This window comes from Scyliorhinus canicula, chromosome 25 (genome assembly GCF_902713615.1).
Source record: "Scyliorhinus canicula chromosome 25, sScyCan1.1, whole genome shotgun sequence".
Taxonomy (NCBI): domain Eukaryota; kingdom Metazoa; phylum Chordata; class Chondrichthyes; order Carcharhiniformes; family Scyliorhinidae; genus Scyliorhinus; species Scyliorhinus canicula.
In genome coordinates, this window is record NC_052170.1 from 14,272,464 (window position 1) to 14,286,963 (window position 14,500).

The 14,500-nt window shown below is 51.1% G+C and overlaps 1 protein-coding gene across 3 annotated transcripts in view; it reads left to right on the top strand.

The window, feature by feature from the left end:
• Positions 1-14,500, top strand: part of LOC119957256 (podocan-like protein 1) — a 171,303-nt gene that overhangs the window by 133,882 nt on the left and 22,921 nt on the right. The window contains exons 1-2 of one of the 3 annotated variants that reach the window (XM_038785104.1): positions 2,907-3,110; positions 12,014-12,241. In XM_038785104.1, coding sequence (XP_038641032.1) covers positions 12,014-12,241 — 228 coding nt within the window. In that variant the 5' untranslated portion in view covers positions 2,907-3,110. Of the gene's footprint in view, positions 1-2,906; positions 3,111-12,013; positions 12,242-14,500 lie in introns of those variants that run through there. The other 2 variants (XM_038785105.1, XM_038785106.1) reach the window with 2 other exon arrangements.

Genomic DNA, 14,500 nt, shown 5'->3' on the forward strand with positions numbered 1-14,500 from the left:
GTGAGTGTGTGTTTGTGTGAGTGTGTTTGTGTGAGTTTGTGTGTTTTTTTGTGTGAGTTTATGTGAGTGTGTGTGTATTTGTGTGTGAGTGTATGGGTGAGTGTGTGTGTATTTGTGTGAGTGTGTGTATTTGTGTAAGGATTTGTTTGTGTGTGTTTGTGTGTGTGCGTGAGCATTGTGAGTGTGTGCATGAGTGCGTGCTTGTGTGCAAATGAATGTATGTGTTTGGGTGAGTGTATTTGTCAGTGGGCGTGAGTGTGTGTGTAAGTTGGTGTGTGTGTTTGTGTGAGTATGTGTGAGTGTGTGTGTGTAAGTTTGTGTGTGTCTGTGTGTGTGTGCGTGAGTGAGTGTGAATGTGTGTTTGTGTGTGTGTGTGTGTAAGTTTGTGTGTGTCTGTGTGTGTGTGCGTGAGTGAGTGTGAATGTGTGTTTGTGTGTGTGTGTGATGGAGTGAGTGAGTGTGTGAGTGTGTGTGTGAGTATGTGTGAGTGAGTGTGTGTATTTGTGTGAGTGTGTTTGTGTGACTGTGCGTGTTTGTGTGAGTGTTTGTGTGGGTGTGTGTTTGTATTTCTGCGTTTCTGTGAGTGTGTGTGCGTATGAGTTTGTGAGTGAGTTTGTGAGGGCATGTGTTTGTATTTCTGTGTGTTTGTGTGAGTGTGAGTTAGTGTAAGTGTGAGATTTTGTGAGTATGAGTGAGTTTGAGTTTGCTCGAATGTGAGTTTGTTTGTGTAAGTGAGTTTGTGTGAGTGTGTATGAGTGTGTGAGTTTGTATACGTGAGTGTGAGTGTGTGTGTGTGAAGATGCTTGTGTGAGTTTGTGTGTGTGTTTGCAATTGTATGAGTGTGAGTTAGTGTGTCTTTCAGTGAGTGAGATTTTGTGAGTATGAGTGAGTTTGTGTTTGTGCGAGTGTGAGTTTGTGTGTGTGTATGAGTGTTTGTGTGGGTGTGTGTGAGTGTGAATATGTTTGTGTGAGTTTGTGTGTGTGTGAGTATGTGTGTGTGCGAGAATGAGCATGTGTGTGAGTGTTTGTGTGCAAGTTTGTATGTGTTTGTGTGACTGAGTGTGTGGGTTTGTGTGTGTTTGTGTTTGTTGTGTGTGTTTGTGAGAGTTTGTGTGAGTGTGTGTTTGTGTGCGAATGAGTGTACGTCTTTGGGTGAGTGTGTTTGTGTGTGAGTGGGTGTGAGTGTATGTGTAAGTGTGTGCATGAATGAGTGTGTGTGTATTTGTGTGAGTTGGTGTGTGTCTGTGAGTGTGTGTGAGTAAGTGTGCGTGTTTGTGTGAGTGTGTTTGAGTGTGTGTGAGTGAGTGTGAATGTCTGTGTGTGAGTGTGTACGTGTGAATGAGTATGTGTGTGAGTGAGTGTGAGAGTGTGTGTGAGTGTGTGCAAGTGTGTGTGCATGTATGAGAGTGTGTGCGCAGGTGTGAGTGTGTGTGTATTTGTGTGTGTGTGTGTTTGTGTGAGTGAGTGTGAGAGTGTGAGTGAGTGTGTGTGAGTTTGTGTATATTTGTGAGTTTGTGTGTGTGTGTGAGAGTGTGAGTGGGTGTGTGTATTTGTGTCAGTGTGTGTTCCTGTGAGTGTGTGTGTGAGTGGGTGTGTTGAGTGTGTTAGTGTGAGGGTGTGTGTGTGCGTGTGTGAGAGTGTGTGAGAGAGTGTGAGTGTGTATGAATGTGAGGGTGTGTGTGCGCGTGTGAGTTGATGTGTGTATTTGCTTGAGTGTGTGTGTGTCTGAGTGAATGTGTGTCTGAGTGTGTGTGTGAGTGTGTGTATGCATGTGAGTGAATGTGTTAGTGTGTGTAAGTGTGAGTATGTGTGTGTATATGCATGTGTGTATTTGTTTGTGTGTGTGTGAGAGTGTGAGTGTGTGTGCATGTGTGTATTTGTTTGTGTTTGTGTGTGAGTGTGTGTGTGAATGTGTGTGAGTGTGTGTATTTGTTTGTGTGAGTGTGTGTGAATGTGTGTGAGTGTGTGTGCTTGTACTGGTGTGTGTGTGTGTGAGTGTATATGTGAATGTGTGAGTGTGAGTGTGAGTGTGTGTGTATTTGATTGTGTGTGTGAATGTGTGTGAGTGTGTGTGCGTGAGTGTATTTGTGTGTGAGAGTGTGTGTGAGAGTGAGTGTATTTGTGTGTGTGGGTGTGAGTGTGAGTGTGCGAGTGTGTGTGTGTGTGAGTGTGTGTGAGTGTATTTGTGTGTGTGTGAGTGTGTGTGTGCGTGCGTGTATTTGATTGTGTGAGTTGTGTGTGCGTGTGTGAGTGTATTTGTGTGTGTGAGTGTGAATGTATTTGTGTGTGTGAGTGTGTGTGTGAGTGTGTGAGTGTGTGTGTGAGAGTGTGTGCGTGTATGAGTGTGTGTGTGTGAGAGTGAGTGTATTTGTGAGTGTGAGTGTGTGTGAGTGTATTTGTTGGTGAGAGTGTGTGAGTGTGAGAGTGTGTGTGTGATAGTGTGTGTGAGTGTGAGTGTGTGTGTGTGTGAGAGTGTGTGTGAGTGTGTGTGTGAGTGTGTGTGTGTGTGTGTGAGTGTGTGTGTGTGTGAGAGTGTGTGTGTGTGAGAGTGTGTGTGTGAGAGTGTGTGTGTGTGAGAGAGAGTGTGTGTGTGAGTGTGTGTGAGTGTGAGAGTGTGTGTGTGTATGAGTGTGTGAGTGTGTGTGTGTGTGAGAGTGTATTTGTGTATGTGAGTGTGTGTGAGTGTGTGTGCGTGAGAGTGTGTGAGTGTGTGTGTGTGTGTGAGAGAGTGTGTGTGTGAGACTGTGTGTGAGTGTGTGTGTGAGAGTGTGTGTGAGTGAATGTGACATTCCCCCACGGCGAGACTGACAGAATATTCTGGCAAAGCAACAGCGCTCGATCTCTCCAATCTCCGAAATCCATTTTAGGACAGGGAAGTAGAGGCGCTGCGGGGATTGTGGATTTAGGGAAACACTTTGGTGACCATTTGTTAGTTTTTGCAAAGCAGCCTTTAACCACGAGAGAGAGAGAGAGAGAGAGAGAGAGCGAGAAAGTGAGAGAGAGAGAGAGGAGGGAGATGGAACTGGCAGCTTAATCGCAGACAGCAGCAATACCAGAGGGTTCTGCTCTTAATAGGACCTCTGTCTGTGCGCTCTGCAAAAACCTTCAGGGTAAGAAATTAAATTGTTTTTCCCTTCCACGCACTTGCAAGCTGGGGTTTAGTGAGAGTGAAGATATTCTAACTCCAGCTGGGGACCACTTAATTAGTTAAAACAAAACACAATTATAAATGTGAAATAATGTTGTTTGCCAGTGGGGATCTCGAGAGAGAGAGAGAGAGAGAGGGGCTGGAGTACAGGGTCCGTGAGGTGGGAAATGCTCCTGCGTTTAAGGGAGTTGGGAAGAATTAAACCTTCTCGAGATCGACAAGGAGATTATTCCTTCATTCAGCTCCAGATGTTATCACTGGGCAACACTCGAGACCGATATTTTTGTTCATGTGTTTCCACACTGTCCCCTTCTCAATCCACCTGCCCTAACAGGTTTGTTGTCCCTATAACCAGCATCTGGGTAGCAACAATACAAATCCCTCCTCCGAGAGACATCATCGCCCCCACGTTCACCCACTTCGGAGGCATTTCCTGCCTCCCCTCAATTGCATCTTGCTCAAGAAAGAGTGAGTCAACAATGCAGCGAGCATTCAGCGGGAGACCCACTCAGCTCCCGAGGTAGAGCTGGGCATTTATCGAGCAACAGGACAACCCATTTAAGCCAAGTGGGTTTGTTTTGGTGCAGCCAATGTAATAGGGTTGGTACTGAGGGAGTGCTGCACTGTCAGAGGGTCAGTACTGAGGGAGTGCTGCACTGTCAGAGGGTCAGTACTGAGGGAGTGCTGCACTGACAGAGGGTCAGTACTGAGGGAGTGCTGCACTGTCAGAGGGTCAGTACTGAGGGAGCGCTGCACTGTCAGAGGGTCAGTACTGAGGGAGTGCTGCACTGTCAGAGGGTCAGTACTGAGGGAGCGCTGCACTGTCAGAGGGTCAGTACTGAGGGAGTGCTGCACTGACAGAGGGTCAGTACTGAGGGAGTGCTGCACTGTCAGAGGGTCAGTACTGAGGGAGCGCTGCACTGTCAGAGGGTCAGTACTGAGGGAGTGCTGCACTGTCAGAGGGTCAGTACTGAGGGAGTGCTGCACTGTCAGAGGGTCAGTACTGAGGGAGCGCTGCACTGTCAGAGGGTCAGTACTGAGGGAGTGCTGCACTGTCAGAGGGTCAGTACTGAGGGAGCGCTGCACTGTCAGAGGGTCAGTACTGAGGGAGTGCTGCACTGTCAGAGGGTCAGTACTTAGGGAGTGCTGCACTGTCAGAGGGTCAGTACTGAGGGAGTGCTGCACTGTCAGAGGGTCAGTACTGAGGGAGCGCTGCACTGTCAGAGGGTCAGTACTGAGGGAGCGCTGCACTGTCAGAGGGTCAGTACTGAGGGAGTGCTGCACTGTCAGAGGGTCAGTACTTAGGGAGTGCTGCACTGTCAGAGGGTCAGTACTGAGGGAGTGCTGCACTGACAGAGGGTCAGTACTGAGGGAGCGCTGCACTGACAGAGGGTCAGTACTGAGGGAGTGCTGCACTGACAGAGGGTCAGTACTGAGGGAGTGCTGCACTGTCAGAGGGTCAGTACTGAGGGAGTGCTGCACTGTCAGAGGGTCAGTACTTAGGGAGTGCTGCACTGTCAGAGGGTCAGTACTTAGGGAGTGCTGCACTGTCAGAGGGTCAGTACTGAGGGAGTGCCGCACTGTCAGAGGGTCAGTACTGAGGAAGTACTGCACTGTCAGAGGGTCAGTACTTAGGGAGTGCTGCACTGTCAGAGGGTCAGTACTGAGGAAGTACTGCACTGTCAGAGGGTCAGTACTGAGGGAGTGCTGCACTGTCAGAGGGTCAGTACTGAGGGAGTGCTGCACTGTAAGAGGGTCAGTACTGAGGGAGCGCTGCACTGTCAGAGGGTCAGTACTGAGGGAGTGCTGCACTGTCAGAGGGTCAGTACTGAGGGAGTGCTGCACTGTCAGAGGGTCAGTACTGAGGGAGTGCTGCACTGTCAGAGGGTCAGTACTGAGGGAGTGCTGCACTGACAGAGGGTCAGTACTGAGGGAGCGCTGCACTGACAGAGGGTCAGTACTGAGGGAGTGCTGCACTGACAGAGGGTCAGTACTGAGGGAGTGCTGCACTGTCAGAGGGTCAGTACTGAGGGAGTGCTGCACTGTCAGAGGGTCAGTACTTAGGGAGTGCTGCACTGTCAGAGGGTCAGTACTTAGGGAGTGCTGCACTGTCAGAGGGTCAGTACTGAGGGAGTGCCGCACTGTCAGAGGGTCAGTACTGAGGAAGTACTGCACTGTCAGAGGGTCAGTACTTAGGGAGTGCTGCACTGTCAGACGGTCAGTACTGAGGAAGTACTGCACTGTCAGAGGGTCAGTACTGAGGGAGTGCTGCACTGTCAGAGGGTCAGTACTGAGGGAGTGCTGCACTGTCAGAGGGTCAGTACTGAGGGAGCGCTGCACTGTCAGAGGGTCAGTACTGAGGGAGCGCTGCACTGTCAGAGGGTCAGTACTGAGGGAGTGCTGCACTGTCAGAGGGTCAGTACTGAGGGAGTGCTGCACTGTCAGAGGGTCAGTACTGAGGGAGCGCTGCACTGTCAGAGGGTCAGTACTGAGGGAGCGCTGCACTGTCAGAGGGTCAGTACTGAGGGAGCGCTGCACTGTCAGAGGGTCAGTACTGAGGGAGTGCTGCACTGTCAGAGGGTCAGTACTGAGGGAGTGCTGCACTGACCGAGGGTCAGTACTGAGGGAGTGCTGCACTGTCAGAGGGTCAGTACTGAGGGAGTGCTGCACTGTCAGAGGGGCAGTACTGAGGGAGTGCTGCACTGTCAGAGGGTCAGTACTGAGGGAACGCTGCAGTGTCAGAGGGTCTGTACTGAGGGACTGCTGCACTATCAGAGGGCCAGTACTGAGTAAGTGCCGCACTGTCAGAGGGTCAGTAATGAGGGAGTACTGCACTGTCAGAGGGTCAGTACTGAGGGAGCGATGCACTGTCAGAGGGTCAGGACTGAGGGAGTGCTGCATTGTCATGTGGGTCAGTACTGAGGGAGTGCTGCACTGTCAGAGCGTCAGTACTGAGAGCGTTCTGCAGTATCAGAGGGTCAGTACTGAGGGAGTGCTGCACTGTCAGAGGGTCAGTATTGAGGGACTGCTGCACTGTCAGAGGATCAGTACTGAGGGAGTGATGCGCTGTCAGAGGATCAGTGCTGAGGAATACTGCATTGTTAGATGGTCAGTACTGAAGGAGTGTTGCACTGTCAGAGGGTCAGTACTGAGGGAATGCTGCAGTGTCAGAGGGTCAGTACTGAGGGTGTGCTGCACTGTCAGAGGGCCAGTACTGAGGGAGTGCTGCACTGTCAGAGGGTCAGTACTGAGGAAGTACTGCACTGTCAGAGGGTCAGTACTGAGGGAGTGCTGCACTGTCAGAGGGTCAGTACTGAGGGAGTGCTGCACTGTAAGAGGGTCAGTACTGAGGGAGCGCTGCACTGTCAGAGGGTCAGTACTGAGGGAGTGCTGCACTGTCAGAGGGTCAGTACTGAGGGAGTGCTGCACTGTCAGAGGGTCAGTACTTAGGGAGTGCTGCACTGTCAGAGGGTCAGTACTGAGGGAGTGCTGCACTGACAGAGGGTCAGTACTGAGGGAGCGCTGCACTGACAGAGGGTCAGTACTGAGGGAGTGCTGCACTGACAGAGGGTCAGTACTGAGGGAGTGCTGCACTGTCAGAGGGTCAGTACTGAGGGAGTGCTGCACTGTCAGAGGGTCAGTACTTAGGGAGTGCTGCACTGTCAGAGGGTCAGTACTTAGGGAGTGCTGCACTGTCAGAGGGTCAGTACTGAGGGAGTGCCGCACTGTCAGAGGGTCAGTACTGAGGAAGTACTGCACTGTCAGAGGGTCAGTACTTAGGGAGTGCTGCACTGTCAGACGGTCAGTACTGAGGAAGTACTGCACTGTCAGAGGGTCAGTACTGAGGGAGTGCTGCACTGTCAGAGGGTCAGTACTGAGGGAGTGCTGCACTGTCAGAGGGTCAGTACTGAGGGAGCGCTGCACTGTCAGAGGGTCAGTACTGAGGGAGCGCTGCACTGTCAGAGGGTCAGTACTGAGGGAGTGCTGCACTGTCAGAGGGTCAGTACTGAGGGAGTGCTGCACTGTCAGAGGGTCAGTACTGAGGGAGCGCTGCACTGTCAGAGGGTCAGTACTGAGGGAGCGCTGCACTGTCAGAGGGTCAGTACTGAGGGAGCGCTGCACTGTCAGAGGGTCAGTACTGAGGGAGTGCTGCACTGTCAGAGGGTCAGTACTGAGGGAGTGCTGCACTGACCGAGGGTCAGTACTGAGGGAGTGCTGCACTGTCAGAGGGTCAGTACTGAGGGAGTGCTGCACTGTCAGAGGGGCAGTACTGAGGGAGTGCTGCACTGTCAGAGGGTCAGTACTGAGGGAACGCTGCAGTGTCAGAGGGTCTGTACTGAGGGACTGCTGCACTATCAGAGGGCCAGTACTGAGTAAGTGCCGCACTGTCAGAGGGTCAGTAATGAGGGAGTACTGCACTGTCAGAGGGTCAGTACTGAGGGAGCGATGCACTGTCAGAGGGTCAGGACTGAGGGAGTGCTGCATTGTCATGTGGGTCAGTACTGAGGGAGTGCTGCACTGTCAGAGCGTCAGTACTGAGAGCGTTCTGCAGTATCAGAGGGTCAGTACTGAGGGAGTGCTGCACTGTCAGAGGGTCAGTATTGAGGGACTGCTGCACTGTCAGAGGATCAGTACTGAGGGAGTGATGCGCTGTCAGAGGATCAGTGCTGAGGAATACTGCATTGTTAGATGGTCAGTACTGAAGGAGTGTTGCACTGTCAGAGGGTCAGTACTGAGGGAATGCTGCAGTGTCAGAGGGTCAGTACTGAGGGTGTGCTGCACTGTCAGAGGGCCAGTACTGAGGGAGTGCTGCACTGTCAGAGGGTCAGTACTGAGGAAGTGCTGCACTGTCAGGGGGTCAGTACTGAGGGAGTGCTGCACTGTCAGAGGATCAGTACTCAGGAATGCTGCATTGTCAGAGGGTCAGTACTGAGGGAGCGCTGCACTGTCAGAGGGTCAGTACTGAGGAAGTACTGCACTGTCAGAGCGTCAGTACTGAGGGAGTTCTGCAGTATCAGAGGGTCAGTACTGAGGGAGTACTGCACTGTCAGAGCGTCAGTACTGAGGGAGTTCTGCAGTATCAGAGGGTCAGTACCGAGGGAGTGCTGCACTGTCAGAGGGTCAGTACTGAGTAAGTGCCGCACTGTCAGAGGGTCAGTACTGAGGGAGTGCTGCACTGTCAGAGGGTCAGTACTGAGGGAGTGTTGAACTGTCAGAGGGTCAGTACTGAGGGAGTGCTGCACTGTCAGAGGGTCAGTACTGAGGGAGTGTTGAACTGTCAAAGGGTCAGTACTGAGGGAGTGCTGCAGTCAGAGGGTCAGTACTAAGGAATGGTGCACTGTCAGAGTGTCAGTACTGATGGAGTGCTGCACTGTCAGAGGGTGAGTACTGAGGGAGTGCTGCACTGTCAGAGGGTCAGTACTGAGGGAGTGCTGCACTGTCAGAGGGTCAGTACTGAGGGAATGCTGCAGTCTATTTTACCTTTGATCATCTTAAACGCCTCAATTAGATCACGCCTTCATCTCGAGGTACTCGAGAGAATTAAAGGCTATTCGACGCAGTCTGTCCACATTATTAAACCCTTTTGGGAGACATATTTCACTTCCCCATCCTCGCTCCAAGACAATGATATCCTCCTGATCTACAATACCCATACGGAACACCAAACTCTGGATGAATGATGAGCTGCTAATGCTCTCTATGACCAGGAGACACTGTCTCTGTCCTGGAATCTCTCCCAATCCTAATCTCCTCTTTATTCTACACAACACAACACAGAAAGGAATGTGTATTCATTACCCAGAGATGGAACGCTGCTTCGGTACCGTCTTCCCAAATATGGCAAACAATTATGAGCTTTGAAAGGCAAATGTCTGTTGCCGAACAACATCCAGAATGTTCTTAAACAGAGACAACTGAACTCTCTGATCTTGACGAAGGACCAGAAAAATTAACCCCGTGTTTCCTTCTCTTGAATGTGGCTGCTTGAACCTGCGGAATGTTCCAGCAATTGGAATGTGGGCTGAAACTGTACAAGGCAGTAGGTAGGCCACACCTGGAATACTCTGAACAGTTTTGGTCCCCCGAGCTAAGGAAATATATACTGGCATCAGAGAAGGTTCAGTCGGTTGATCCCGGCTATGGAGGGATTTTCTTATGAGGAGAGGTTGAGTAGGTCGGGCCTGTGCTCATTGGAGTTTAGAATGAGAGAGGCGACCTTATTGAGACATAGCGGATTCTCAGAGAGCTTGACAGGGTGGATGCTGGGAGGATGTTCTGCCAGGGTGCTCAGGTAGCACTGCCAAGGTGTCAGAGGGAGTGCTCGGGAGCCACCCAGCCCTGTCCTCGATCACCTGGGGGTCTACAATGGCCTAGGAGACCCCCCCTTCCCCAAGGTTAGTTACGACTGGTACACGTTTATGGAACCCAGAGCTAAACGACGCTCTGGCGCAGTCTCCCAGGCGCGGCCGCTAGGCCCCAGGAGAATGATGCGAATGAGCCTAAGGGCCCTTTCGAATCTGCAGATCTGTATAACGGCCAATGACGGCGAGATCCTGATCGCGAGACTCCGTTAAAGCTCACGAGGAGAGATTGGGAGAGGCCTCTCGCGAGATTCGGTCCCGACGTCAAGTTGGGCGCAACAAGGCCGCCAAATCGCGTCCAAAGACTTCTGACCTCCCCAAGTTTATAAAGTGTGATTATTACCAACAACGGCACGGCGCTCCGAGCTGGCTGCACTCCTCCAGTCCTGGTCGCTTACATCGTTTGAAGCCCTCTGCAGTAACCCAGGAGACACGAAGATTAAGGTTGAACCAAATTTACTTAAACGCTAAAGTGAAGCCACACCCTCGGCGTACAACACGGGCGCCCCAGCCCGGGGCTAACAGGAACTCCTAGTCCGGGTCTGGGACGGTATTTAAAAGGCTCCAGCCGTTGCCATGGGAACCCGACTTCCACCAGCCCCACAGGGAGCTCAATGAGTGATCCTCGTGAGGTGTTATCCCACCCTCCACCATTGACAACCTACCTTCAAGCTGCCCGGGCCTCTAGATTCTGGATTTCCTTCCCTAAACCTCTCCAACTCTCTCTAATCCTTTCAAACACTCCTGGAAACCTGATTCAGGTCAAACTTCATTGACAAGTTTCCTGTGAAGTGCATTGTTACACTAACAGCTCAAATTGAATTAAAGCTTCTGTTGCAGGAGAGAGGAGGGAGGGGGGGGGGGGCGGGGGGCAGGACGAGCGTTTGGAAAAAGGAATGGGATTGGTTCTCTTCATGTTGACATGGTAGCACAGTGGTTAGCACTTCTCCCTTACAGCGCCAGCGACCCGGGTTCGATTCCAACCTGGGGTGACTGTGTGGAGTCTGCACTTTCTCCCCATGTCTGCGTGGGTTTCCTCCGGGTGCTCCGGTTTCCTCCCACAGTCCAAAGTTTGCAGGTTAGGCGGATTGGCCGTGCTAAATTGTCTCTTAGTGTCCAGGGATGTTCAGGTTGTTATATTACTGGGTTTGAGTAATACATGTCGTTACTAACTGTAGGTGATGTTGAAGAACACTCGAGTCTTCGAGGTAAACTGAAAGGATTTATTAAGTAACGATAAAGCAAATAAATGAGTTTGACACTACTGAACTAACGCTAGCAATAAAATAACGATAACTAACTGTACAAACTGTATCTAGGCTACGCATGGTGTCTGGGCTGAGATCTCTGCTACACTGCTGTTTCTGGTAACTCATGCTGGAAAGAGAGGAGAGCCTCTGGGAGCTCTTATTATATAGTGGGTCTTGTAATGCCCTCTAGTGGTCATGCCACAGCTAGGTGTTCTGATTAACCCTTTAGTTACATGTCTCTCTATATGTCATTACACAGGTTAGATGGATTAGCCACGGTACATTGTCCCTTAGTGACTAGGGATGTACAGGTTAGGTGGATTGGCCATGCTAAATTGTCCCTTAGTGACTAGGGGTGTACAGGTTAGGTCAGGGGTGGGCAAACTTTTCCGTGCAAGGGCCACATTCAGAAATTCACAATTTTAAAGGGCCGCATAGTATATTAAGTAAAATAATTAATATTTAAAATAGCCAAAATAAAAGGTTTTTAAAGAAAAAAAAAGCAATTAATTTTTATTAATTAATATTTTAAAGTAGAAACTTCACATGAAACACATGTTGTGCCGAGCAATGATCACCCTACTCAAGTCAACGTATCCACCCTATACCAGTAACCCAACAGCCCCCCCCCCCCCCCCCCCATTAACCAAAATTTTTTTTTTTTTAATGACTTGATCTTGGTGGGCCGCATAAAGACCTTTGGCGGGCCGCATGCGGCCCGTGGGCCGTAGTTTGCCCACCCCTGGGTTAGGTGGATTGGCCATGCTAAATTGTCCCTTAGTGACTAGGGGTGTACACGTTAGGTGGATTGGCCACGGTACATTGTCCCTTAGTGTCCGGGGATGTACAGGTTAGGTGGATTGGCCATTCTAAATTGTCCCTTAGTGTCCGGGGATGTACAGGTTAGGTGGATTGGCCATGCTAAATTGTCCCTTAGTGTTCGGGGATGTACAGATTAGGCGGATTGGCCATTCTAAATTGTCCCTTAGTGTCCGGGGATGTACAGGTTAGGTGGATTGGCCATTCTAAATTGTCCCTTAGTGTCCAATGGTTAGGTGGGGTTTTGGGGTCAGGGGGGCTGAGATAGGATGCTCTTTCATAGGGTGGGTGTAGAGTCAATGGGCCGAATGGTCTCCTGGACTGTAGGTATTCCACGATCCTACCACACAATGGGCAGTGAGGCACGAAGGTATCTCACCCTCCTGCAATAGGCTCCAGCAGTCACCAGTGTATCTGTCTTCTCCCTCCTCTAGATGGTACAATGGGGCCCTCTGCTACTGGTCTGCCTGATGAGCACTATCTCCGTCCCCCCCGCCTTTAGCGACAATGAGGACGAGCCCTCCAGACCCCCAGGAGCCAGGCTGACCGGCTGTCCGTTCCAATGCGTCTGCAGCTCGGAGGCGACGGTGGACTGCAGCGGTGTGGACCTCAGCTCGTTCCCGAGTAACGTGTCGGGAAACACCCAGCACCTGGCCCTCGAGGTACTGAACTCACCTCAGCTTCAAGCCGCAAACCCCGCCAGAGAGTCGCTAACCAGGTCAGGAGCAGGAACCCTGGGTCGGATTCAGCTCCAGAGAGCCCTTGCTGTAGCACTTCCCCAGCAATGGTGTCTGGCGCTCTCACTTCAATGTCGTCCCTCACCGCCCCGCTGTAGGGGAGGACAGGGAAGAAATTATTTTCAGTCGGTCGATGAGGCGAGGAAGATCCCAGTGCACGGGTGATGTTGAACACAGGGTAACGGTAGAATCAGGTGCACTTAACGCTCGACTGTGTGTCTACAAGCAAAGGGGACACAGCCATGGGGGGGGGGGGGGGGGTCAGTGACTAGAACCAGAATAGTGATGCTTAGAAAACTCCCAAAACAATAGTGAGAGGTTACAGCCAGCAGCAACCTCCTGCCTTTCACCCATCTTCCAATACCAGGGATCAGCACAAAGGTTTTTGGAATAATGATTATTCCCCAGGTCACAATTCCAGATCTCTGAAGGCCGACATCAGGAAGCCCATAGTGTTTATACTTACAATTGTTGTGCTTCGTAAGAAGAGTACCTTTAGCCCAACAAACACTCCCAGGGCAGGTACAGCACGGGGTTAGATACAGAGTAAAGCTCCCTCTACACTGTCCCCATTAATCCCAGGACAGGTACAGCACGGGGTTAGATACAGAATAAAGCTCCCTCAACACTGTCCCCATCAAACACTCCCAGGACAGGTACAGCACGGGGTTAGATACAGAGTAAAGCTCCCTCTACACTGTACTCATCAAACACTCCCAGGATAGGTCCAGCACGGGGTTAGATACAGAGTAAAGCTCCCTCTACACTGTCCCCATCAAACACTCCCAGGACAGGTACAGCACGGGATTCGATACAGAGTAAAGCTCCCTCTACACTGTCCCCATTAATCCCAGGACAGGTACAGCACGGGGTTAGATGCAGAATAAAGCTCCCTCTACACTGTCCCCATCAAACACTCCCAGGACAGGTACAGCACGGGGTTAGATACAGAGTAAAGCTCCCTCTACACTGTCCCCATCAAACACTCCCAGGACAGGTACAGCACGGGGTTAGATACAGAATAAAGCTCCCTCTACACTGTCCCCATCAAATACTCCCAGGACAGGTACAGCACAGGGTTAGATACAGAGTAAAGCTCCCTCTACACTGTCCCCATCAAACACTCCCAGGACAGGTACAGCACGGGATTAGATACAGAGTAAAGCTCCCTCTACACTGTCCCCATTAATCCCAGGACAGGTACAGCACGGGGTTAGATACAGAATAAAGCTCCCTCTACACTGTCCCCATCAAACACTCCCAGGACAGGTACAGCACGGGGTTAGATACAGAGTAAAGCTCCCTCTACACTGTCCCCATCAAACACTCCCAGGACAGGTAAAGCACGGGGTTAGATACAGAATAAAGCTCCCTCTACACTGTCCCCATCAAATACTCCCAGGACAGGTACAGCACAGGGTTAGATACAGAGTAAAGCTCCCTCTACACTGTCCCCATCAAACACTCCCAGGACAGGTACAGCACGGGGTTAGATACAGAATAAAGCTCCCTCTACACTGTCCCCATCAAACACTCCCAGGACAGGTACAGCACGGGATTCGATACAGAGTAAAGCTCCCTCAACACTGTCCCCATCAAATACTCCCAGGACAGGTACAGCACGGGGTTAGATACAGAGTAAAGCTCCCTCTACACTGTCCCCATTAATCCCAGGACAGGTACAGCACGGGGTTAGATACAGAATAAAGCTCCCTCTACACTGTCCCCATCAAACACTCCCAGGACAGGTACAGCACGGGGTTAGATACAGAGTAAAGCTCCCTCTACACTGTCCCCATCAAACACTCCCAGGACAGGTACAGCACGGGGTTAGATACAGAGTAAAGCTCCCTCTACACTGTCCCCATCAAACACTCCCAGGACAGGTACAGCACGGGGTTAGATACAGAATAAAGCTCCCTCTACACTGTCCCCATCAAATACTCCCAGGACAGGTACAGCACAGGGTTAGATACAGAGTAAAGCTCCCTCTACACTGTCCCCATCAAACACTCCCAGGACAGGTACAGCACGGGGTTCGAGACAGAGTAAAGCTCCCTCAACACTGTCCCCATCAAATAGTCCCAGGACAGGTACAGCACAGGGTTAGATACAGAGTAAAGCTCCCTCTACACTGTCCCCATCAAACACTCCCAGGACATGTACAGCACGGGGTTCGATACA